This window comes from Schistocerca gregaria, chromosome 8 (assembly GCF_023897955.1).
Source record: "Schistocerca gregaria isolate iqSchGreg1 chromosome 8, iqSchGreg1.2, whole genome shotgun sequence".
Lineage (NCBI taxonomy): Eukaryota > Metazoa > Arthropoda > Insecta > Orthoptera > Acrididae > Schistocerca > Schistocerca gregaria.
Genome location: NC_064927.1, coordinates 237,978,258 through 238,005,810, shown reverse-complemented (window position 1 = coordinate 238,005,810; position 27,553 = coordinate 237,978,258). Strand labels below are relative to the sequence as shown.

Sequence of the window (27,553 nt, the reverse complement as noted above, 5' to 3'; positions counted from 1 at the left end):
GAACCACATGAAACACTTTGTTTTCCCAAGAGCACATTCACTGAAAGCTTCAACAAGCATTCAATGTGATTCTGCAGCAGTTTCCCTCAAATAATAACAGAAAACCAGTGTATTGGTGTATTGTTGCAGGGGCATCTGGCACCCATAATGTTTGTGTTTGTTTGTATCAACAGAATGTAAAGTTGACGATAGGTGGGGCTAATCTTAGAGTTGACTATAAAGACCTTTTGGAAGTTATGGTATGCAATACTGACAGTTACAATTGTACAATCAAGGGAAAATGTGAAGATTGTCCAGGCAAACTAGACTTACTTGACATGTTTGAAGAATCCGAAGGAGATGATTTGATGCATGACAATACAAAATACAAACAATGGGTAACACAAGACAGAAGGATGAAGGATATCAGACGGATGCCATATTCCTTGACTTCCAGAAAGCGTTTGTCTCGGTGCCCCACTGCAAAACAAAGTGTTTCATGTGGTTCAAAAAATTCAAAATTGGTGACTTTTATGTGAGAAACAACAAGCTCAGGAAACCACCGAAAAAGTTCTAAAACAATAAATTGCAGGCCTTATAGGATGAAGGTTATACTCAGACTCGACGGGAAGTCGTGGTACAATTAAATGTCATGTAGAAAGCTGTTTCTTTTTAGTTGAAAGCTATGGGAGAGGTGCAGAAAGTAGGAAAATCAGTTCTGCATGAAGTGAATGAAAGGCAGCACGCAAATCGGAAGACTACTTATGAAATGCTGCTCGCCAGATACAAAAGAAAGTCGTTTCACCATTGGATAGTGACAGGTGATGAAAAATGGATATATTTTGAAAATCCAAAGCGTCATAAATCATGGGCAAATCCAAGCAAACCATCGACATCCACTGCAAGACAAAATCGCTTTGGAAAGAAGACAGTGCACTGTGTTTGGTGGGATTATAAGGGTGTCATCTATTATGAGCTGCTAAAACCTGGTGAAACCGTTAACACTGATCGCTACCAACAGCAAATGATTGATTTAAATAGAGCATTACATGTAAAGTGACCAGAATATGGAAAAAAGCGACACAGAGTCATCTTGCTCCATGGTAACACCCCATCACACACAGCAGAACGGGTCACGGAAACAACTGAGGCATTATTTTATGCTTTTTCAAAGTCTTTACAGGTATTAGGGCAAAAGGAAATGACCATTAAACAAATAACTCACTTTATAGCCATCATGACTACACTCCTGCACTGCTTCCAATGAAGGAATGCCTCAGTATGTGTCTGTTCTCCTCCAAACATATGCTACATGCTCCACCAAAATTACAAAAAGTAGTTGCCCACCAAATACAGTAAATATACAATTTTCACAGAGTCTTTCATTCTAAGATTAATCACAACTGATAAATTTAGTATTTCTCAATGAAATACAATTATTTTGTTCTACTGATAGTGGAAAGTTCTCCATAATGTGTGGTGTATGAATAAGTCACAGTCATAATGCCTAATTGTTCAGAACTCCTGAGACAACTGATGTGTGTAACTAACATGTCTGGGATCTTAAGAGTCTCTGGTAGAAGTTAATGTTGTTGTGGGTGCTTAGTTTTGCTATACTTTTGTAATCACAAGAAATTCTTTATGAGAATGAGTTGGCACATATGGATTATCTGAAAACATATTCTACTGCGTATAATATGAGTATACACCGCAGAGACGACAGTATTTGTGTTATTTTTAGCAACTTTTCAGTAACTTCCACTCAAATCGTAAAATTGGATTTGGAGAGGTGCTGTCCAGTGTTGTGTGTGTTCTGTTGTCAACTTTGATTTGAATTAACTGAAATTAACCCACCTCTGATATCTCTTACATCCTCATCCCCGTCTGTTTCCTTAGAAACTGTTTTTAATTTTTTCTGTTCAATAATTTTGATAATGATGACAAGAGCCCTTTCTTCAGCTCACTCTTCTTGTATGGATATATTAATTTCTGCAAAGTGTTTTTCTGTTCCTCCTCATTCCTTCTTCTCCCCTACTTTTTTGTTCTGCTACTGTTTCAGTCTGAATTTCCTGAATGTTTCATGTGACACTCAATCCCCATGTGGCACTTGATGTGAAAAGTTAGTTGTACTGCTGACATAGGAATGATGTTCAAGAATGCAAATTATCTTATGGGAAGCCAACGTACGGGGCATCTGTAAATGAGAAACATGGTGGGTCCAAAGAATCACTATCAGAATTGATGAGAGATGCCTGTAAAGAAATGGGAAAACAATGGGCATAAGGTTCAGAGAAAGAATACACATTTACAAGAAGGAAAACTATGATACCTACATTGCATTTGTAAACATTTAGAAAGTCTTCTGCTGTTCTTCGAGAGGGAGTAAGACTTTTTGTTATAACATCAAGTTTAACAAATATATTTCAAGGACAACACAATACATGTAAGTCACACACCAAGTAAACAAAGTAAGACAGGTGTACACTTTAACAGTCAAATCAGAACTGAGTCTGAGTCTAGCGGCCGCTGGCCAGTTCAATCCTGCGTCCAGCCATCCTGATTTAGGTTTTCGGTGATTTCCCTAAATCGCTCCAGGCAAATTCCGGGATGGTTCATTTGAAAGGGCACGGCCGACTTCCTTCCCCATCCTTCCCTAATCCAATGAGACCGATGACCTCGCTGTCTGGTCTCCTTCCCCACACAACCCAACCCTAGCGGCCGCTAGCTGGCTGGCCGCTTAGGTGGCGCTGCTGCTGCATGGCTGGCAGACTGTCTGCCAGCCATGCAGCAGCAGCGTCGCATGTAGAGGACGCGCGTAACTGCGCGGCGGCACTTTGAAAGATCGGCGAGTCACAATACTTTTATAATACTGAAAAGAATGTGAATTAATTACAGATGTACTGAGTAATACAGAAGTCAAGTGGCAGTAATTTCAAATTGAAAAAGTGTGAAAAATAGGGAAATGTTTAGTTACCTTTTAATAGTTCCAAACTTAGTGATTTGAATTGTTTTCCAGATTATTACTAGTATAACCACAATTCATGCCTGTAATGAACACAGGCTTTTTACACGTTTTCAGTTAATACACTCCTGGAAATGGAAAAAAGAACACATTGACACCAGTGTGTCAGACCCACCATACTTGCTCCGGACACTGCGAGAGGGCTGTACAAGCAATGATCACACGCACGGCACAGCGGACACACCAGGAACTGCGGTGATGGCCGTCGAATGGCGCTAGCTGCGCAGCATTTGTGCACCGCCGCCGTCAGTGTCAGCTCAGTTTGCCGTGGCATACGGAGCTCCATCGCAGTCTTTAACACTGGTAGCATGCCGCGACAGCGTGGACGTGAACCGTATGTGCAGTTGGCGGACTTTGAGCGAGGGCGTATAGTGGGCATGCGGGAGGCCGGGTGGACGTACCGCTGAATTGCTCAACACGTGGGGCATGAGGTCTCCACAGTACATCGATGTTGTTGCCAGTGGTCGGCGGAAGGTGCACGTGCCCGTCGACCTGGGACCGGACCGCAGCGACGCACGGATGCACGCCAAGACCGTAGGATCCTACGCAGTGCCGTAGGGGACCGCACCGCCACTTCCCAGCAAATTAGGGACACTGTTGCTCCTGGGGTATCGGCGAGGACCATTCGCAACCGTCTCCATGAAGCTGGGCTACGGTCCCGCACACCGTTAGGCCGTCTTCCGCTCACGCCCCAACATCGTGCAGCCCGCCTCCAGTGGTGTCGCGACAGGCGTGAATGGAGGGACGAATGGAGACGTGTCGTCTTCAGCGATGAGAGTCGCTTTTGCCTTGGTGCCAATGATGGTCGTATGCGTGTTTGGCGCCGTGCAGGTGAGCGCCACAATCAGGACTGCATACGACCGAGGCACACAGGGCCAACACCCGGCATCATGGTGTGGGGAGCGATCTCCTACACTGGCCGTACACCTCTGGTGATCATCGAGGGGACACTGAATAGTGCACGGTACATCCAAACCGTCATCGAACCCATCGTTCTACCATTCCTAGACCGGCAAGGGAACTTGCTGTTCCAACAGGACAATGTACGTCCGCATGTATCCCGTGCCACCCAACGTGCTCTAGAAGGTGTAAGTCAACTACCCTGGCCAGCAAGATCTCCGGATCTGTCCCCCATTGAGCATGTTTGGGACTGGATGAAGTGTCGTCTCACGCGGTCTGCACGTCCAGCACGAACGCTGGTCCAACTGAGGCACCAGGTGGAAATGGCATGGCAAGCCGTTCCACAGGACTACATCCAGCATCTCTACGATCGTCTCCATGGGAGAATAGCAGCCTGCATTGCTGCAAAAGGTGGATATACACTGTACTACTGCCGACATTGTGCATGCTCTGTTGTCTGTGTCTATGTGCCTGGGTTCTGTCATTGTAATCATGTGATGTATCTGACCCCAGGAATGTGTCAATAAAGTTTCCCCTTCCTGGAACAATGAATTCACGGTGTTCTTATTTCAATTTCCAGGAGTGTATCTACTTACCATATTACCTAATAAATTTAATTGGTGTGCTCTTTGGTAAAATAATACAAGGAATAGTTTTAAGAATTTACGCATAAGTTTTTGTGGATATGTGTTTTTAATGCTGTTGATATGGCTTGGGAATAGGTAAACATTATCATTATCTTTAAGACTTTGAGTCTCACATTCTTTCAGTTATGATCACACTTGGAACCTTTTTATGAAGTAGCACTAACTAAAACTCACTGTTTCAGGACTGGTGATCATGAAGCTCCTTCTCGCAGTTCATCACAAGACATAACTGGCGCTGAAAATACAGACAAACCAAAATGTCATGTACATAGTAAAAATGTACCAAACAAAATAGCTCGGGAGAAGCTGAATGGAGGTGGTTTCTGTAAACCAGTGTCAGTAAATCAAGATGTAAGACATTATTCCCAGCAGAGAGGTGCAGGTATTTTAACAGAGAAGGAGCACATCCGTACAAAGCATGTGGATCTAGTAATTGATATGAAGTTGAAATCTGGAGATAGAACACTGGTTTCAAGAACAGAGAAACTTGAGTTACCAGGTTCTTGCAGTGGTGATTTTGTTTCTCTGGAAACTCCTCAGAAAACTCCAGTTACAGATGAAAGTGGAAGTGTGGAAAGAGGAAGAATAAATGTGTTTGTTCAAACACAGAAACAGGCAAAAACAGCAAACCAAATGCACGATCTTCCCTCAGACTTTAAGAATTTAAACCATAAAGAAAATATACAGTTTGTGGAGAGCAATAGGCAACAAAACAGAGTTGAGAGAGCTCCAATGTGCTGCTGTGAATGCAAAAAGGAGTTGGATCTTATAGCAAAAGCTGTGAAATCAGCAAAGGAAAACCATTTTTCAAAACACAAAGTGGCAGCAGAGTCGGGCACTTCAAAGAAGGAATGTACACAGTGTGAGAATTCATATAGAAATTACAAAGTGGAGAAAGGAAGAGTTATCAATAAAGAAGGCAGTAGTCAGAGTACTGTTGGTTCTTCATCACCATTCATTTCAGATAACTCTTCTCATGCTGTTTTTTATCAGGGTGTTGGGCAGTTGGGGATGGTCTCAGGAGGCACTGATACTGCTGATAATTTATCTTTAGCTTCAGCCAAACCTGTTCTCTCTGCTTCAAGAAGTACTAATGTGAGGAGAAAGCACTTAAATATGAATGGCAGTAAAAAGCCTATGAAAATAGACAAAGGAGAACAAGTAAATGGGCACAGTTTGGGAGCTCCTGCTACATCTGATATTTCTGTGCAGGTTACATCTGATAGTATACTCAGTGGTTACAAAAATGCTGCAGGAAACAGAAGTGGTGGTTCAGGTGATCATGTTGTGAAATATGGTGATAATGAAACCAGTGAAAGTAAGCGAAGAAAGAATGCTTACTGTGATAGAGAGAAGAAACTGGATGATTGCCAAATGCCAGTAGAAATTACTGCTTTTGGACAGAAAAGACAAACATGCCCTTGTTGTAAAAAAAGTGTCTCAGAGGAAAGTGTGTATGCATTATCGCAACAGTTCCTTGTGAATCGTAGTCAACAAAAAGCATGCCCTTGCTGCTATGTCCTACAGAAATATTCCCAAAAATCGGAAAAGGAAATAGAATCTCAAGAAACAGTTCATTTAGTTTCTGAAGATGTGCATTCAAACGATTCAAATCAGAATAATTCTGGCAAAACAGATGAAATAAACAATAACACACAGAAAGAAAATGAAGAACATTTTGACATTAATGCAGTTTCAAACTCTCCAGATGGAGACTGTAAGCCACTTGCTTACATTTTGGCGTTTGAACCTGCAACTCCAAATGCAGCAAAAAGAGAAGAAGAAATGAGAAGAAAGTCATTGGAGGTAATAAAAGTTAAAGTTCCTTCGCTGCGACCACCCAAGAAAGGAGAAATTACAACTACAGGAAACCATTGGGGCAATATCCAGAAAGGAAAAGAAGGTAGCAATCCAATTAATGATGAAAAATTAGGTCATGCTGCTAGTTTTAGGGATAGGGGAACAACAGAGCAGAAAATCTATAAGACAACATTGCAGGTAGTGTATGTATGAAGTATTTCTAAAATAAGTTAGTGTAAAGGGCCTCTTATGTTTCAGAATTTTCTGTTAATTTTGAAGCTAATCTACTGTCTTCCAAGAACTCAACAATTGTGGTGTGTTGCTGAAACTAACATTTGGGGCACACATTAATTATGAACTCTCACTATAACATACCCTTGTTTTCTGTGAGCGGGAGGAATAAAGAAAGGGGAGAAGGGGATAGACAGATGCAGAGGATATAACTAAGAGAAATTTTAAATTTATTTGGGTTTATACCACTTAAAATATAGCTGCTGTGTGGTATGACATAGTCCCCACACTGAAAGAAATCTACGAGGGCAATCCGAAAAAGTGTTTCTCATTTTATGGGGATGTTTAGAAACTGTTAATAAGATTGTTAGCCACACTGTTTTTAAGTGGCACTGTTCCTGCTTCCAAATAAGTATTTGTGCCCTTTACTCGGATTCTCTGTCTTGGCGTGGCAGCTATTCAAAATGGAACTTCTGTTGAACGCTACTGCAAGTGCAAAGTTCACACAGATATTTAATTTTTGAATGCAAAAGGCACTGAACCAGTTGAAATTCTTTTCCATCTGATGGAAGCATATGGATGCTCATGTATGGATGTCAAAAATGTTCATAAATGGTGTGGAGAGTTTACAGCTGGTCAGACTGAAACTCACAATGCAGAAAGAGCAGTAGGCCATCAGTTCTGATGATACTGTCATGAAGCTTGAGTAAACCATGCACAGAAATCAGAGGATTGCTTTGAATGCCCTCTGCATTTTGATTCATGAAATTTCCTGAAGCACAATCCACAGGATTTTAAAGGAAAAGTTGCAATATTGGAAGGCGTGTGCAAGATGGCTATTGCATATTTGTACAGAATACTACAAAGGGCAGTGAGTTGATTCTTCCCATATAATTTATTCTCCATTTTGCACATGAAAAGGACAACTTTTTGGACCTGATTGTCATGTGTGACGAAGCCTGAGCATTCCACTTTACATCTGACGCAAAACAACAGTCATGCAAGTGGCGGCATCTATTTTTGCCCAAACCACAAAAATTTAAACAAGCACAGTCTGCTGATAAAGTCCTAGTGACTGTATTTTTGGAGCAGAGGGGTTACTGTTGGTCGACATTCTGCCTGCTGGGACAGCAACAAGCACTGACAAGTACTGTGAAACACTGAAATAACTTGGAAGAACAATTCAGAACCAGAGAAGAGGAACATTGAGCAAGGGCATAAGCATTCTTCTAAATGTCACCCATCAAACCAGTGATTTCCTGTAAAACTCTGGTTTGAGTGTCATCACCCATGAACCATACAGTCCAGACTTGGTACCAAGCAACTACCACTTATTCCTTTAGTTGGAGGAACATTTGTCTCAATGGTAGTTGTGCTGTCACAACACGGTAAAAGATTAGGTTCAACACTTTCTGAAGGACGTGGTGGTGAGCTCTTATGACATGGGCTTTGCAAAACTGTCACTGTGTCTACAGAAATGCATTGATCAAAATGGTGATTATGTAGAAAATTCTCTTTAAAATGATGTAACTATTGTTTCCCCAATATTATGGTTTCTATATTTAAAAATATAGGGGATTTACTTTTGTGATTGCCCTTGTAGTTCGTTTACTGCTAGTCTGTAATATTTGCTCTGCATGCAGTCTAGGTGTAATGAATTCTTTTGCAATATTTTGGGCAGTGATCTTGATTCCAGTGCACAACTAACAAAAGACATAATCCTTGTTCATCAGATAATTACTCTTTCATGATTTGTAGTGTTACAATTAGGTTATACTGACTTAATATAACTACAAATATCTGTTTGTATAGAAGCTTCCCTGTAAAATGCTAAAATTATTTTGGGGGATGAACTAATGCCACCATTCAATGTACGAATACAGACTACGCTGAAAAGTGATATTTTGATTTTAGAGGCAGTAGAACACAATTTGAAGCAACAAACACGAAATTTCAGTGTAGAAAAAACTTTTAAAACAATGATTTCAGGGGAACTGTGTTTTAACTGTCAAATAAATGGTTACTGTTATTATAGTAGTATGAATGTTATTTATGAACAACTTTATTTTGCAGAATTAAAATGGCAAATTTGCAGGTGATGTTACAGTTCTTTCTCTTTCAGGTCCAAAACTGTTTTAAATCTCTAAGTATTGACTTCTGGGGGGTTTTGTGTTGCTTTACTTATGAACCATTTTGGTTGTAGCAGAATATAAAGAAATGTGTAGCAGGCAGCCCAAATCTGTTTTTAAATGTGAAATACACAATTACTGAAGGCTTTCCAACAAGAGTTGAATATGCTCTTGCATGCATGTTTCATATTCTCTTCAACATTTTTATCTGTTATTGGTCACAAGACAAATACTTTTGCATTCATTGTCGTTATTATCATTTAACAGTTATCAACAAAATACATAAATTCATTTCAAAATCATATTCTCCACTCTAAAAATAGTCTGTATAATGGCACAAGCCATACCTTGTGTATTGCAAGCAATATCTCTGCCCCGTAACTGTTCCTTTAATTTGTTTGAGGTACAGGCCGCAAGGCCTTGATCCATACTAAATGTTACTCAATAAACATTCACAATTTATGAATTAGTCTCATAATGTTTGTTGTGGCATACATTATGGATACAAGGAAAGGATTCATTTATTTAATAAGAGTGCAGTATTTAGGATTGGATAGCTCTTTGGGAAGCCCAGGAAGGAATTTAGTTATTTATACACAGATGAATTGCTTCACACCAGACACGAAATGTACTGGACAGCAGAATGGTTAATAAAAAAGACAATTTCTTGCTCAACTTTCAGAAAATAATTTCTTACTCACCTTTCAAAAAGTCCTCCTTCAGAGTGCAGGTATATGCACGCGCACAAGCGCGTAAGTACTACACAGGTGCCGCCCACTCACTTCCCCCCTGCTCCCCCCTCCCCCCACCCCCCTCACACACACAAAAAACGTATGTTAAAGAAATACTTCATCAAAAACGTAAGCATGTTATTATCTTTTGTTGTGTGACTGTTAGCTACTCGACACTAGTTCTGTTTACTGAGTGATGATCTGTGCTCATAGGCACAATTAGGATTAAATGAAGATAAAAATTTTGTGTTGTTGACAGAGGACAGCAGACATAGACATAAGTTTTTTTCTAGTGGAAAATACGTGAATTGAAATAGTGTTTGTGTTTCTAGTTGCATATGGTTTTGTTTGAAAAGTCACCATATGGTAAAATGTTGCAGAACATTACAGTCTGCTTGAAGATACACTTCTTACTGTATAATGTCTTATGTGTAGGAGTTACTACGGTCTCGCCGTCCTGATTATGTGCAGAATGCAGAAGAGAGGCGACACTGTGTTGCAGAGATGACACGCCTTCGTGAGCAGCGGTTGCAAGAGTGTCGTAATTTGCTAGCTGCAGGCTTAGCCCCTCCACCACCACCACCTCCATCATCTGTGGCATCAGAGGTTCTTGGTAAGGCAGCTGCATATGCTCTAGTATCTCTGGCAAATTAAGCTATGTGATCTAATTTCAAATTTTTATATCTTCATAACATATTGATCCATGCCAGAATACAGTCATTATAAGTATAATTAAATTGAATATCTTTCCATGCTTAAATTTGGTGTTATTCATACATTTTGGTGTTAGCGATTCTTAGCTAATATAGTGCAGAAATCTTGTGGATTAACATACTTAAGGTGCAAATTTAATTTTTAAGTTAGCACAGTGAGCCTGAAATATTGAGCATCTGATTTGCTAGAGAACAATGTGAATTAAGATAGACTGCTACTCATCACATAGAAGAGGCATTGAATAGCAAACAGGCACACTTAAAAGTTGGGTGCTAGATAGTAAAGCTAGGCTGCTGGATATTAAAGCTATCAGACAAAGTACACACACACACACACACACACACACACACACACACGAGGCACATGTGCACCTGGAGATGACAGTTGTAATGTGTGTGTGTGTGTGTGTGTGTGTGTGTGTGTGTGTGTGTGTGTGTACACACACATGACAAAGAACTTGATCTTCTTAATAATATTTGTCAATCTGTGCCTCCTCTGTGTGGTGTGTAGCAATCTATCATAATACATACTGTTGCTACTCTATCCAGCATATTCCATTGCTTGATTTGCTAGAGACTTGCTCTTTTTAAAATCCACAGCTGACCTGTACAATAGATACGTGTCTATGCACAATGGGTGTGTTACATGTGCTACTATATTACCAAGTCACTAAGAGCTATTGAGCTATTGATACAAAATTTGAAGCTAGAGAGAGGGAGAGAGAGAGAGAGAGAGAGAGAGAGAGAAACCAAATCATAAGTTGTCATTCTGTTAACTGTTATATTAAGGAGACACATCACTTGTAAAATGAGAAGCATTTGTCACTCGTCAGTAGCCAGAAATCAACTTCGATGTGGAAGATTGATTTCCGGAAATGTTATCAGATTAGGGTATATAATAATGTTCTCTGAAAATTTGGAGACAATTATATGTCATAGACTTACACATATATACTGTTCAGTGTCTATTGAAGGATGCTTGTGTACCCTTATCATATTTCTTACTTCATGTCCCATTTGGTCCATGGGAAAAATGGCAGCTGGTATGTTGTTGTTATGTCAGAATGCATCATCTTCTCCTATGTATGTAGCATAAGAGTCACAGGAAGAATATCAGTACACACTCCTCGTGGCTCATGTACACTCAACATCGGAGTAAACTACCGTATTTACCGAATCTAAGCCGCACTCGAATCTAAGCCTCACCTGAAAAATGAGACTCGAAAAATAAATATTAAAATAGAAAGAAACTTTCACATGGGAAAAATATATTAAAAACAAAGATTCCAAGACTTACCAAGCGGGAAAGCGCCGGCAGACAGGCACATGAACAAAACACACAAACACACACACAGAATCACTAGCTTTCGCAACCGATGGTTGCTTCTTCAGGAAGGAGAGGGAAAGACAAAAGGATGTGGGTTTTAAGGGAGAGGGTAAGGAGTCATTCCAATCCAGGGAGCGGAAAGACTTCCCTTAGGGGAAAAAAAGGACAGGTGTACACTCGCACACACACACACACACACACACACACACATCCATCCGCTCATACACAGACACAAGCAGACATATTTAAAGGCAAAGAGTAAGGGCAGAGATGTCAGTCGAGGCGGAAGTACAGAGGCAAAGAAGTTGTTGAAAGACAGGTGAGGTATGAGCGGCGGCAACTTGAAATTAGCGGAGGTTGAGGCCTGGCGGATATCGAGAAGACAGGATATACTGAAGGGCGAGTTCCCATCTCCGGAGTTCGGATAGGTTGGTGTTGGTGGGAAGTATCCAGATAACTCTGACGGTGTAACACTGTGCCAAGATGTGCTGGCCGTGCATCAAGGCATGTTTAGCCACAGGGTGATCCTCATTACCAACAAACACTGTCTGCCTGTGTCCATTCATGCGAATGGACAGTTTGTTGCTGGTCATTCCCACATAGAAAGCGTCACAGTGCAGGCAGGTCAGTTGGTAAATCACGTGGGTGCTTTCACACGTGGCTCTCCCTTTGATCGTGTACACCTTCCGGGTTACAGGACTGGAGTAGGTGGTGGTGGGAGGGTGCATAGGACAGGTTTTACACCGGGGGCGGTTGCAAGGGTAGGAGCCAGAGGGTAGGGAAGGTGGTTTGGGTATTTCATAGGGATGAACCAAGAGGTTACGAAGGTTAGGTGGACGGCGGAAAGACACTCTTGGTGGAGTGGGGAGGATTTCATGAAGGATGGATCTCATTTCGGGGCAGGATTTTAGGAAGTCGTATCCCTGCTGGAGAGCCACATTCAAGGTCTGATCCAGTCCCGGGAAGTATTCTGTCACAAGTGGGGCACTTTTGGGGTTCTTCTGTGAGAGGTTCTGGGTTTGAGGGGATGAGGAAGTGGCTCTGGTTATCTGCTTCTGTACCAGGTTGGGAGGGTAGTTGCGGGATGCGAAAGCTGTTTTCAGGTTGTTGGTGTAATGGTCGAGGGATTCAGGACTGGAGCAGATTCGTTTGCCACGAAGGCCTAGGCTGTAGGGAAGGGACCGTTTGATATGGAATGGGTGGCAGCTGTCATAATGGAGGTACTGTTGCTTGGTGGGTTTGATGTGGACGGATGTGTGCAGCTGGCCATTGGACAGATGGAGGTCAACGTCTAGGAAAGTGGCATGGGATTTAGAGTAGGACCAGGTGAATCTGATGGAACCAAAGGAGTTGAGGTTGGAGAGGAAATTCTGGAGTTGTTCTTCACTGTGAGTCCAGATCATGAAGATGTCATCAATAAATCTGTACCAAACTTTGGGTTGGCAGGCTTGGGTAACCAAGAAGGCTTCCTCTAAGCGACCCATAAATAGGTTGGCATACGAGGGGGCCATCCTGGTACCCATGGCTGTTCCCTTTAATTTTTGGTATGTCTGGCCTTCAAAAGTGAAGAAGTTGTGGGTCAGGATGAAGCTGGCCAAGGTGACGAGGAAAGAGGTTTTAGGTAGGGTGGCGGGTGATGGGCGTGAAAGGAAGTGCTCCATTGCAGCGAGGCCCTGGACGTGCGGGATATTCGTGTATAGGGAAGTGGCATCAATGGTTACAAGGATGGTTTCCGGGGGTAACAGACTGGGTACGGATTCCAGGCGTTCGAGAAAGTGGTTGGTGTCTTTGATGAAGGATGGGAGACTGCATGTAATGGGTTGAAGGTGTTGATCTTCGTAGGCAGAGATACGTTCTGTGGGGGCTTGGTAACCAACTACAATGGGGCAGCCAGGATGTTTGGGTTTGTGAATTTTAGGAAGTAGGTAGAAGGTAGGAGTGCGAGGTGTCGGTGGGGTGAGGAGTTTGATGGAGTCAGGTGAAAGGTTTTGTAGGGGGCCTAAGGTTCTGAGGATTCCTTGAAGCTCCGCCTGGACATCAGGAATGGGATTACCTTGGCAAACTTTGTATGTAGAGTTGTCTGAAAGCTGACGCAGTCCCTCAGCCACATACTCCCGACGATCAAGTACCACGGTCGTGGAACCCTTGTCAGCCGGAAGAATGATGATGGATCGGTCAGCTTTCAGATCACGGATAGCCTGGGCTTCGGCTGTGGTGATGTTGGGAGTAGGATTAAGGTTTTTCAAGAAAGATTGAGAGGCAAGGCTGGAAGTGAGAAATTCCTGGAAGGTTTGGAGAGGGTGATTTTGAGGAAGAGGAGGTGGGTCCCGCTGTGATGGAGGACGGAACTGTTGCAGGCAGGGTTCAATTTGGATAGTGTCTTGGGGAGTTGGATCATTAGGAGTGGGATCAGGATTGTTTTTCTTCGTGGCAAAGTGATATTTCGAGCAGAGACTATGAGTGTAGGACAGTAAATCTTTGACAAGGGCAGTTTGGTTGAACCTGGGAGTGGGGCTGAAGGTGAGGCCTTTGGATAGGACAGAGGTTTCGGATTGGGAGAGGGGTTTGGAGGAAAGGTTAACTACTGAATTGGGGTGTTGTGGTTCCAGATTGTGTTGACTAGAAATTTGAGGTGTTGGGGGGAGTGGAGCTGGAAGTGGGAGATTGAGTATATGGGAGAGACTGGGTCTGTGTGCAATGAGAGGAGGTTGAGGTTTGTTGGAAAGGTTGTGGAGGGTGAGTGAGTTGGCTTTCCGGAGGTGGGAAACCAGGAGATTGGATAGTTTTTTGAGGTGGAGGGTGGCATGTTGTTCTAATTTGCGGTTGGCCTGTAGGAGGATGCTATGTACAGCCGGTGTGGATGTGGGAGAGGAAAGATTGAGGACTTTGATTTGGGATAGGAGTTAACGGGTGTGTTCATTGGCCGAGTCGATGTATAGGTGAAGGATTAGGCGGGTGAGGGCTATGGATTGTGCTGTTTGGAACTGGTATAAGGACTGATGAAAAGAAGGATTGCAGCCAGAGATGGGAACTTTAAGTGTGAGGCCTACCTCTGGCCTACCCTCTGGCTCCTACCCTTGCAACCGCCCCCGGTGTAAAACCTGTCCTATGCATCCTCCCACCACCACCTACTCCAGTCCTGTAACCTGGAAGGTGTACACGATCAAAGGGAGTGCCACGTGTGAAAGCACCCACGTGATTTACCAACTGACCTGCCTGCACTGTGACGCTTTCTATGTGGGAATGACCAGCAACAAACTGTCCATTCGCATGAATGGACACAGGCAGACAGTGTTTGTTGGTAATGAGGATCACCCTGTGGCTAAACATGCCTTGATGCACGGCCAGCACATCTTGGCACAGTGTTACACCGTCAGAGTTATCTGGATACTTCCCACCAACACCAACCTATCCGAACTCCGGAGATGGGAACTCGCCCTTCAGTATATCCTGTCTTCTCGATATCCGCCAGGCCTCAACCTCCGCTAATTTCAAGTTGCCGCCGCTCATACCTCACCTGTCTTTCAACAACTTCTTTGCCTCTGTACTTCCGCCTCGACTGACATCTCTGCCCTTACTCTTTGCCTTTAAATATGTCTGCTTGTGTCTGTGTATGAGCGGATGGATGTGTGTGTGTGTGTGTGTGTGTGTGTGTGTGTGTGTGTGTGTGCGCGAGTGTACACCTGTCCTTTTTTTCCCCTAAGGGAAGTCTTTCCGCTCCCGGGATTGGAATGACTCCTTACCCTCTCCCTTAAAACACACATCCTTTCATCTTTCCCTCTCCTTCCTGAAGAAGCAACCATCGGTTGCGAAAGCTAGTGATTCTGTGTGTGTGTTTGTGTGTTTTGTTCATGTGCCTGTCTGCCGGCGCTTTCCCGCTTGGTAAGTCTTGGAATCTTTGTTATATATATATATATATATATATATATATATATATATATATATATATATATATATATATATATATATATAAAAATCCCGAATCTAAGCCGCACCTGAAATTTGAGACTCGAAATTCAAGGCTGCACCTCCAAATCGAAACAAAGTCGGTCCTTTGTAATATGAGACACAATTTAGGTCGAATGAATGACGATAAAGCTACAGTAGTTTGATTCGAGTCGTAAGCTTAGCAGTTAAGCTTTACCAGGTAGCCATTGCTATGCGTCAGGTGCTCCGTCTGTATTTATATGGTTCCCTTGAATGGATTGCTTATTTTGCTTTGATCTGATAACTGCTGTTTTCTTTGTTATAGGTGTTCACGTCACTTTAAGCTGAAAATGTATTACTGTACTATGTCATGCATTGTTTGTCGTATTCTGATAGTGCGTGTTTACAGCCTGTCGCCGCTCGCGGCAAGGCTTGCTTTTGTGCACGCTACCTCCGCTTAAAAAAGAGAGAGAGAGGAATCGTCTCATTAGCGAAACAATGGCAAGAGACTGCTATTTGTTGTTACCTACACTGTTGCTTTCTTTGATAATGATCAACAAGAATCAAATAATAGACTGCGTATGATAGAAGATGTTCTGAACGAGAGTTAGGCGAAAGTTTTTCTCTGTTTGAAAATCTTTGCGGCTGCTTCTTTAGTATATCAAATTCTGCACAGAAATTAGAGTCATCTTAGATTTCAAAATCTAGTCAGTTGCCTTGCTTCATTTCTGACAGTATCACTATTAGGCATAAGAATAATATGAATAAAAACATGACACGATACATATATTCTTCTGCGTTTGCCGTTGTCTCACTCTAGTTTCGTAGTTTATTAGGCAGACAGGATTTAAATGAGATAGCAGCAAACACAAAAGAATACATGGCAAAATGTTCATATTCGTATTATTCTTACGGTGAAGAGAATAGTGCATGTGATTCACATTTCATCAGGTTCCTATTAGCAACCATCTCTTTTCACAGGTAGGAAAAAATTCTGAACGTAGAGTTGGCCATATTGACAAACATCCCAAACAGTTCTGCCAGTCGTATTTTCATGGTACATTGAAATTCTGCTACATTCGAAGATGAACAATACGGAATTTGTATTTACTTCGTTGGATAATGTATGAAAATGTAGTGGTCGAAACTCGGGGCGGAGAAAAAAAGCTTGTCTTCCACCATTTTTTTAAATTTATTTACTGACGCAGAGATTCTGGCGTCAGTATTTATCTTGGTGCCTACAAAGCATGCCTGTGTAACATTACATATATTCGATGGCAGAAGTTAGGTTTCGCAGCACCTACCAACATTTTTCAGAAGTTCCGCTTGCTTTGCACTCGATTCTAAGCTGCAGGCAGTTTTTTGGATTACAAAAACCGGAAAAAAAGTGCGGCTTAGATTCAAGTAAATACGGCATTCTGTTTTGCAGAACACTTCTTTTGTAGTCCACCATGATGCAAAATAAGCTTGTTCTTGAATCTTCATCTCTCGATTAATCCAACTTCGGAAAGCCCCCTTACTGACCAACATTACTTGAGAATTGCTTGGCCAAGAGTTTTCAAACTAATGTACCCCACTGAAAGAACCACATCTTTCTCGGATTTCTTGCACACGTTCCTTGTTCCCAGATTTATGAGGGCAGGATGAAAAGTTCTCACTTTGGTAATGAAAGACTTTGCTTCATGGTACAAAAGTTCATTCATTGTTTTTGTGTCCCCTTTTAGACCAGTGCACTTTTTTTAACATTTCTCCATGGAATAGGTAATATTCCAGGAATGTGATTCTGTTAGATCTGAAAAACTGGCATCTGCGGCTGCCATACTCTCATGTCTATTTTCGTTTGTTTTGTACAGACAATTTGTTTTGTATTTACCAGTTATTGTTTTACTCTTTGCAAGGTAATCTATGATATATTGCACAATATGCAGTACATAGGGTGACAAGACAATGAAAAACACCAAGTCAAAATTGTATAAAATAATGGCTATCCCTATTGGTATATATGGAAGTGAATCTTTGCCTTTAACTGAGAAAAGTAAGAGAAAAATACTGTTGACTGAAATGAAATTTTTAAGGACAGTTCAGTGATGTGTCCTCAGAGATCAAATACAAAACAATATGATAAAAGAACATTGAAAAAAGAAGAAAAAAATCAGAGCAAGGATGCATAAAATGGGAACAGCATATCAATAGTTTGGGGGAAGACATTAGTTAAATAGGTAATCAATTATAAACCAATAGGAAAGAGAGATGTAGGATTACGGAGGAACAGATGGCTTCACTGAAGACAGGACAAATTTTAAGTCTTCTCCTTGAGGTTAAGAAGAAGGCAAAGACTAAGAAGCTGTATCTGTAGACCTCTTATCAGCTTGCAACAAGGTGAATCATATAATTCTCCTCAGAAGTGTAAAACTATTATCAACTGCCATCTTGTCCACTTCCTAAGAAACTAGCTGTAGAGCACTAATTTATTTCGTAAGCTCCAGGGGCAGTGATGCAAATAATGAAACAGGGTTTATATGCCCTGAGAAATCAAGGAAAAATGCAGGAATTTTTTCATTCTGGAAAAACCTGGAAATTTTTTCATCCGAGAAAAGCCTGGGAGTTTTTAAGAATTCATGGAATTTTTCTCGTTTTAGTTTTCAGTTAATTTTTTGTAATTTTGACTAGTAAGAACTGATTCTCTTACAAAGAAATTTTACTTTAGCCTGCTATTGCAGAATAATACTGCAGTAATAAATTATAAATGAGAGAATAGCACAAAAATAAAATTTTAGTGTCCATTTTAATTATCCGGGCTCTTATGCTGTGGTCGGTTGATGAATTCCGTGTCAATTCCCAACATTTCGTCCCTGTCTGCGGAGGACATCTTCAAGGGGGTCTGTAGCTTGATGGAAGACCCAACACACCCACTGCCTCGCTACTGATATGTCAGCAGAGAGCCAGTGGGTGTGTTGGACCTTCCATCTAGCTCCAGACCCCCTTGAAGATGTCCTCCGCAGATGCGGATGAAATGTTGACATGTCAGCAGCGAGCCAGTGGGTGTGTTGGAACTTCCGTCGAGCTACAGACCCCCTTGAAGGTGTCCTCCGCAGACGGGGACGAAACGGTGGGAATTGACTCAGAATTCATCAACCTACCACGGCATAACAGCCCGGATAATTATAATGGACATGACATTTCCGGCCGTGAAAGTCTACATGTTAGTATAAAATTTTAGTTGCAATGAAAATGCACCATTTACAACAATAAAGCACAATGCACATACAAGCTTCTGTTGATGACAGCTAAATGTGTCAGAGGCTTTGGGATGAACACTGCGCAACACTTTGTAACCACAACTGCTATGTTTACATTTACATCTACATCTACATATACATACACATTCCGTAAGCCCTGATGTGGTACATTGTGGAAGATATCCTGTACCACTACTAGTCATTTCCTTTCCTGTCCCTCTCACAAAGAGAGTGAAGGAAAAATTATTCGCTATATGCCTCCATTTGAGCCCTAATCTCTATAATCTTATCTTCACGGTCCTTATGCGAAATATATGTGGGTGGCAATAGAATCGTTCTGCTTTTAGCATCAAATGTGGGTTTGCTAAATTTTATCTCAATAGTGCTCCTTGAAAATCGTGTCACCTCCCCTCCAGTGATTCCCATTTGAGTTCACAAAGTATCTCTGTAATATTTGTGGTTTGTTTGAGCCTAGTGGTAACCAATCTACCAACGTGTCTCTGAATTGGTTTGATGTCTTCCTTTAATCCAACCTGGTGCGGATCCCAAATACTAGAACAGTACCCATCAGTGGGTCGCATTAGTGTCCTATATGCAATCTCCATTACAGATGAACCACACTGTCACAAAATTCTCCTAATAAACTGAAGTCAAGCATATGCTTTCCCTGTTACAATCCTTAAATGCTCATTCTGTTATAGATTGTTTTGCAATCTAACACCTTGATATTTAATCAAAGTGACACTGTCAGGCCCCACAATACTAATGCTTCACTCAATGAGTGTGACGTAACAACTGTTTACATTTCTAACAGGTGGCAGAAAAAATGTTGTGAAATGATGGTTTGAGAAGTGTTACTTTCAAAGTAAATATCCTTTTACGAAAAATCAATTATGTTATGTGTGATAATTATTATGAATTTTGAAAATCACAGAGCATTTGACTTTCATTCAAAACTTAAAAACTTCGAGAAGGACCAACCAGCTAGAAAAATTTCATGTTTGTTGTATGTTAAAGAGTAACACAAGCTAAAAAAGACCAAACTTCAGGATTCACTTTTTGTATTTATTTTAGTGCTTTCATCGATTAAAAATTATGCAATAATAAAGGCAAAAATTGTAATTATTCTGAAAAAAAGGTATGAAGTGAGTTATTGAGCAATATCGCACATAATTGGCTTTTCTATGAAAAAGTGGGAAGTGCTCGGTGGAACATATATTCAACCAGATAGTCCACGAGATGTTTGGTTCACAGCAATGAAATTTATGATGGTGCTTCTCAGAAATATTCATCTGCTGCAATTTATGCTGTACACGTCGGATCCCACCTAACCACACCCTTGGGAAGAAACAGCAAAAAATTTTTGATGACCAGTATTATATGTAAAAGCTTAGCTTGTAGCTACACTGTATGTATACTAACTTAAACCATTAGCTTTACCTAGTTGTGTTTCTGCACTACTTAACAGTGATAGTGTTATTGGCTGTCTACATCATGTGTCCTATGCTCTGAATGTGGGCTGTCATTGGATGGTGAGATCATGTGACATAAGCTATGATTGGCTGACAAAATTGCGTCACACAGTGCAGTCTCAATTTCAATGCTTCAGAAGCTACCATGTTGTATTTGGTGGAACTTGTATTCTCAAAAATCTTTCCAAATTGCATTGTTTTCTATTGAGTTTAATTTCCTAAAGTGCTGGGAAGTTCTGTGCCGGTACATAAAGCCTTTACCATTCAAAGGATTTTAAGGTTTTACCGTTGTGAGGGAATATATATTGTTACTTAACACAGAAAAAAATGTATCACCTGATACAATACTGCCTGACATTTGAAGCAGCAATTGTGGAGAAATGACCAAGGCACTAACATATGTGGCCCTTCTTTATTTTAATATCAGGTAGTACACAATCATCTGAATTCAAGAAATAGTTTATTAAGATCATTAGTGACACATACTAAAACACCTCAGCAAGCAAACCCAAAAGTAGCAAGCTAGGACTCAGAAAATTAATTAGTGGCTTGTGCTGGACAAGAGACTTCCTTTCACATATATAGGGGTGTGGTTAACTTCTGAGAGTTAATGGTTTATTTCCACATATTACAACACATTAATACTCGCATGTATAGGTATGTCAGATTCAGTAACGCATGAAGAATGGAATACTAAACTAAGTTGAAAGTCTAACACAACACACAGAATTTTACAAGTCACAGACTATTTATGCACACTGCCACTATGCTTGCCATCATGGAGTGAGGCTCTATAGAGTATTGGGCAACTTGGAAGACCTGGAGCGTAGGCTGTTAAGGCTATGCTCCAATGGCACCAGAGGCAGAGTCAGTCTTGAGAAGTGGGTCATTAATGTGGTGTTCATAGTGTGTGAGTGAGTGTGAAGAAGAGTAGAACGCAGACCATCTGCTACGGTGCAGTTTGTGCCCTGTCGCATGCATATTGGAGGACCTGCTCACCAGAAGCATTTGAAGTGGCCACATTTTGGTCAGAAAGTTTAGTTTAATAATGTGAGGTGTTTGTTTTCTTGATATCCACTTGTACACATTTTAATCTGCTTTGTAAATGTGTTTTGATGTAATAAATAAATAAATATTTATTTAGTTCATTCTGTGGTTCCTCTTTCTCAATCACAGCATGATCAAGGAGATGAGAAGTACTGAGCTATAAGTTAGCAACAGGAAATCAACTTAAATCGTTCAGTGTAAGAAATGCGATATTTACATGGTTCTACGTAGATTATGCAAGATAACTTGCTCCAGTTCTAGAAGCAGATTATTGTTGGTCATTGGCATGATCGAAGCAACTGGAAAAAGTTGCAAGTCATTCAAGTTTTCAGAGTTAATGGACTGAAGAACATAATATAATAGCCTGTATAGTTAAAGTCAATCCGTTGCAGGATTGTGGAACATGTTGTACACTTGTGTGTTATGGCCTTCAGGAGGGTGAAAATATACTTTGCAGGAATGAAAATAGTGTAATGGGTTGTACTTTCCGGCTGCTGATAACCATACAGTTGTGTGCCTCACAAACCAAATATAATAATAATAATAATAATAATAATAATAATAATAATAATAATAATAACAATAATATCATCATCAGTTGTACTTTCAGAAGGTGTGGGCAAGCGATTCTCTGCTGGAGGTGGTTGGAGATGCAGACTATGTATGAAACTAATCTTTTTTGAAAAACTCGTTATTAATAACCATACACAAACATAGAACACAGTATCTGCAGCAGGCAATGTGCAGGGATGAGTCAGGTGGGAGCCAGGGATAGGCAGGCAGGCAGGTCCAGCAGGACTATGTGGGTGATGGTCACGGAACTGCAGGCTGTAGAGTGGCTGCGGGTGGCAGCCGGCATAGAGGTGACTGGAACTCGGTGTGCAGCTATGACCATTGAGGCAGCAGCAGCTGGCTGGTGTCCCAGGCTCAGGCAGTAAGAGGATGATTGCTGCTTCACAATCTGGGGACAGCAAATATAGCTGTGTCAAAAGTACTGTGATGACTGGATCAGTTTGTGTGTCATAGCATGGCCCAGCTGTGCTGATGGCGAAGGGCTGAACCTGGGAGTTTAAGTACCACTGCCCTGTTCTGAGTCTGCAGATGAGCCGTGTTTCTATGTTGCTTGGAAACATCTGGAGTGGAGCCTAGTGACAGGAGCCCAGCTTTTGTCATACAGCAGTTGGTCAAATGCAGAAGCTTCCTGAATGCTGTCCTGCTCCCAGGTCATTGGCATGCAGGAGCATTCAGAAGTGGTGGTGTTTGCTGAATTGCTGTATCATCATGGGTGTTTTCCAGCTGGCAAGATGTAGCTGTGGCCTGGTTACAGTGCTGATTGCTTTCCATGCTGCTAAAGTTCTCTGCAGCTGCAATGGATTGCACAAATGGCTATCTTTTGAAACTGAGCTTGCTCTGTTTATTCACAAGATCTAGAAGGTACTAGATCGTAAGTAGCTCCTAGGTCAATGCTTTATTCATTAATTTATGGAGGACATTCAGTACAGTTTTTTACCGACACCAAGTGAACAAAATACACGTATTTGACTGTGTTTGCGATTTATTAGATTTAGGTCTTACTAACAGACAGAACTATGTTTCAAGGGTGCGAGCATGATAATTGTAAAATATGAAAGTAGCATTTGGGGCACTTCAAAGGAGTCTTCTAGGATCATAACTGTTCACACTGTATGTAAATGGTCAACATTGTAAACTTGTTGAGGTTATGCTATTGTATACAGAAATGTCCCAATTCCAAGAAATTGCAAGACCTACAGAGAATAAGCTTTTGCTGCAGTAACTGGCAGTTGACCATCAAAATTAAACAAAAGCAACATATTGTTCGTAAATACAAACACATCTTTCATTATATTATTGGCATTCAGTCGCTAAAAGCAGCCACAGCCATAAAAAATGTACAAGTGTGTGTCAAAAGTGATTTAACTGAAACTACCATATAAGACTAGTTATAGCAAAGGAAAATGCAACACTAAGAATTATTGATAAAATTCTAAGGAAATGTAATTCGTACACAAAGAAGATAGCTTAAAAAAATTCTCAGTTGATCAATTTGCGTATTGGTTGATAGTCTGGAGCCCTTACCAGGTAAGATTAATAGAAGAGAGATAGAATATTCAAAAGTGGGCACATTCTTGACTGGTTCATTCAGTAAACACATGAACACTAAAGAGATGCTCATCCAGTTCCAAATTCCATTTGAACATGTTGCAAAAGAAGTATATCATAGAGAGTTCTGCAGTTGAAATTATGAGAACGCACATTCTGGACGGAGAAGCAACATAATGGGAAAATCACAGAAATTAGAGTCCAAGCAAAGGGTTATGATATTCTTTCTGCACCTTGTTCACAGAATAAGGATGATAATGACAGTGACACATAAAGTACCCTCCACCTCACACTGTAAAATGGCTTGACAGTTAAATGTATGTTTGTTTAAATTGTTATTTGATTGTTTCAAAATTTATTCTTGACATTTTTGTGATTCATGAATGTGCACTAATTGATTTTTTTTTTCCCCTCTCAATAGTTAATCGACGTCGAGTGTTCACCCAAAAACAGATGAAAAGTTTGACGAAGCGGCACTATCGTCTTTTACCAGAGACACAAAACAAAAATTCAGAACGAAAGCGTAAGCAAGATTTCCGCACCAATAGACTTATGGCTGAAATATTTGCCAGGGTTAGTATGGGCATTGCTTTTTATTCAAGTTCGTAGGTCTCAGACATGAATATGGCATCTTTAACAGCCAGAGTCCCATTCAATAAAAGTCTTCTGGGTGAGACCTTGTCATGATCTGCATGTCATCTACTATTCCAGGCATTCGTTATCAGGGTGAACTTGCTACTGTTGGAATTATCACTTCATGGTGCAGTCACATGTCCAAAGAATTTTATCAGCATGTTTCAATACTTGCCCAAAGTGTCCTTACACAAGTGTTAGTCACCCAGTTAATTGTTTTTGCATAATTTTCATGGAAGACGTAGACAAACTGTTTTACAGAAGCGTAGAAGCATGCTGCATGATTATTACTATGCTGGGACCAATGCATGTCCTGCTGTCTGAAGAAGATTGAATAAATGCTAACTGTAACTAAAAGTATGTCTGTAATAACCAGACATAACTAGCCTGCTTATGGGCTGAAAATCACTAATGACCAATAACTTGGGGATGCAGAAGGTTAGGGAAAATGTTGTATTAATCCTCTAACCAAGGGTGATTTTCCAGTATTTCCGTACAAAATTGTGGGGCATTTTTATTCAATAATTAGAGTAGTTGTAAGAATAAAATTAAATGAATGTAACAAGAAAACCAAAAAGTTAATTTATAGTTCATATTTAATTGACATTTAACATGCTGTGTGGTTTGAGGCACCTTGTCAGGGATTGTGCGGCCCCTCCTGCCGGAGGTTCAAGTCCTTCCTCGGGCATGTGTGTGTGTGTGTGTGCGTGTGTGTGTGTGTGTGTGTGTGTGTGTGTGTGTGTGTGTTTTAGCATAAGTTAGTGTAAGTAGTGTGTAAGTCTAGGGACCAATGACCTCAGCAGTTAGGTTCCATAGGAATTCACACACATGTGACTTTTAACAAATAACGTGGGAAATGCGAAAATCATGTTCAGTGTTATAAAAGTGAGAATAAACTTAATTATAATTTTTGTGAGTGCTGTATATCTTCATGCAAGGTTCCACAGGCAAGCTCAAGACTATGGTTACTAATTTGCTGGTGTGAGAAGGTGCATATTGGAGTAAGTGAGTTAGACTGGAGAATGTATAAAACATGACTCCTGACATTTCAGTTAGGAAAATAGTGACCTCTGATATTCTGGAGCAACAGAAAAAGATTTGATGAGAAAACAGCATCCTACAGTGTTCCAGAGCAGCATAAAAGTATTCAGTGGGAAAATTGTGGTTTCCAGCATGCAAACAGAGCAAAAATTACATTCGATGCAGTAACAAGGGGCCCACAAAATTGTCTAGAAAGAGTGGAATGTGCACATTTATATCACCTGTGGCTGGAGGGTTAATGACAAAAAATGCATCCATAGAACATGCAATCTTCTAAGATATTTTATGAAGTTGTCCTTTTTCATTGCAGAGTATGTCACAGGCAATTAGTCCTTTCTTTGAATCTCTAGATAGGATCTGTCTAGACTTGTTTGAACCTTTAGATAGGATCTGTGTAGACTTGTTTGGATCCCTGGGTAGGAGTTGCTTAGTCTTCTTTAGTTCTGTAAACCATACCTGTGTAGAAGGGATTTATCAAGAGGAAGTTGAATAAAGCTATAGTTCTATGCATGAGCACCTGGAATATTAGAATTTTGAATGTTGTGGAAAATCGGGGGGAATTAGAAGAGAGAGGTGTCCCTGCGCAAGTTATATGTGGTACTCGTTAATAGAGTGAAGCGAAAAGAAAACGATGGTGTCTGGCTAGGTGGTTTTAAGTCAATAAAGTCAATAATAGTGCCAGCGAATGGTGTATCAGGTATTGCCTTTGGTACAAATAGTAATGAATAACACTGAAGTCAAATGATTTTACTGGGTATTGAAACAAAGTAAATGACCAAGGGATTGGGTGATATTAACTGAAGAACGTACCGAGATGAGGTGGTCAGATTCAAATCATAACCTGTTAGTGACGAACAGAAATGTGAACGTATGGAAGCGGAATATTGTAAACTCAGGACAGGGTTATATAAAGTGAAAATTATGAGTGTCAGTGAGCAATGGCCCAAGTAACTCCTGAGGGTTTTTCAACAGAAGAGGAGTTATGTAAAATGTGACCTATAACGCAAATAATGGAGTTTATTCACAGCAATATACAAGATGCTACTAAGAAAAGTGCAAGCTATCTAAAGTCTATATTCCCAAACAAATTCAGTCCAAGCCATGTCAGAGTTCTATCTATTACAAATAAGATTCAACCAGAATAACTCTGTAGCAAACATAGCAACACTTGTGGCACGCACTCCACTTCTTGCATCAAAACATAGAAAAGAGAGTACCCTGCACTGGCTTATATGTTGGAGTGTGGCATGATTCTTTCGAGGGTACATCTGAGCACTGGTGCCACGGAGGTTGATAGTAATGTGCTGGCTTCTTTGTTTCCATGACAATGTCTGGTCGCACCACTAAAGTAATAAAGAAGTAAATAATTATGGAAGAATAGACCATTACAAGTGCTGTGAAATAGAGGTGAAAATACACAAGTACCACTAAAAGAACCCCAGCTTATCACTCAAAGAAGGAAATATGATGCAACTGGAAGAGGCTATTGTGAACGCAAAAGAAAAAAATGAAAATTCAGCAGCATAGGTTGTTCATAAATAAAGTAAATGGGAATTATAAAGAGGCTGATTCATAATTGATGAGAGAGACATTTTAAGAAACAGAGGTGTTCATAAGAAAACTACTGCAACAGTCAAGCTTTGGAGCAGTAATATTAACGTATGGAATGCAGATAAGGAATGTTTTTTGAGGACAGACACAAGGGCATATGGATGCGTATATATGGCAAGAGGAATTCAAAGGTATATATAATGGAGAAGTACTGTTCCAAAGTGTGGTGCAAGAGGGAGAGTTTGTTGTGAAAGCAACAGATTGTCCTACAGTGTCGTACAATTCACAACACATTGAAATATTTGACATCAATGCCCTGGTATCAGAAAGTTGTGAAACAGGAACACAGAAAGAAAATGTGAAGGTGTGACCTTGTAGTTGGTAATTTACGAAGCACGGAGGGTTATAAAATCAGAATATTTTCGTAGAACTTGTTTACCTGGTGAAAAGCTGGGTCAGTGTTCTAAATTCTGATATGAGTGGGTGTGAAATACAGAAGTAATTATTTACAATAGAGGTAAAGATTGGTATACATGAAAGAAGTATTTTGTGAAAACTCCATATATAATGAAAGCATATGACATAGCAGTTTATATATAAATGTTTTATTAGCTCCTGGCTTAAAATTGTTCTCAGCAGAACTGAAATCATGTGATATTTGATGCCTTTTGGTAACAAATTAAGTACATAAAATAAAAATGCAGCATTTTAATTATGAAACATGGTCAACGTTTACAGTAACTTGATCAAGTCAGCATACAGTCCATTTTCATGACATAATTAACCTTACGATCATTGGTGATACTGTATTCAGTCCAGGTTCTGTGTTGATTTTTGGAAGAGATCGTTTGCAGACATTGCACTTCAGTGTACCTCTTTAGTAACATACTATATTCAAATACTGTTTTTCTTTTTGTACAGAAACTTCAGAGGAGGGTCTTGAAAGGAGAAGTCAATTTATCAAACAGTGTCACTGTTATATCAAGCTCAGCCTGAAATTTTGCATCTCCTTTCAGGTAAGTAGAAGGATGTGTAGACAATTG

General features: G+C 40.6%; 1 protein-coding gene across 2 annotated transcripts in view; it reads left to right on the top strand.

The window, feature by feature from the left end:
* LOC126284493 (uncharacterized) overlaps positions 1–27,553 on the top strand; it is an 80,983-nt gene that overhangs the window by 39,429 nt on the left and 14,001 nt on the right. Inside the window, exons 7-10 of one of the 2 annotated variants that reach the window (XM_049983456.1) lie at positions 4,731–6,546; positions 9,875–10,052; positions 23,707–23,858; positions 27,432–27,526. In XM_049983456.1, coding sequence (XP_049839413.1) covers positions 4,731–6,546; positions 9,875–10,052; positions 23,707–23,858; positions 27,432–27,506 — 2,221 coding nt within the window. In that variant the 3' untranslated portion in view covers positions 27,507–27,526. The remainder of the gene's footprint in view (positions 1–4,730; positions 6,547–9,874; positions 10,053–23,706; positions 23,859–27,431; positions 27,527–27,553) is intronic. The other variant, XM_049983457.1, reaches the window with a different exon arrangement.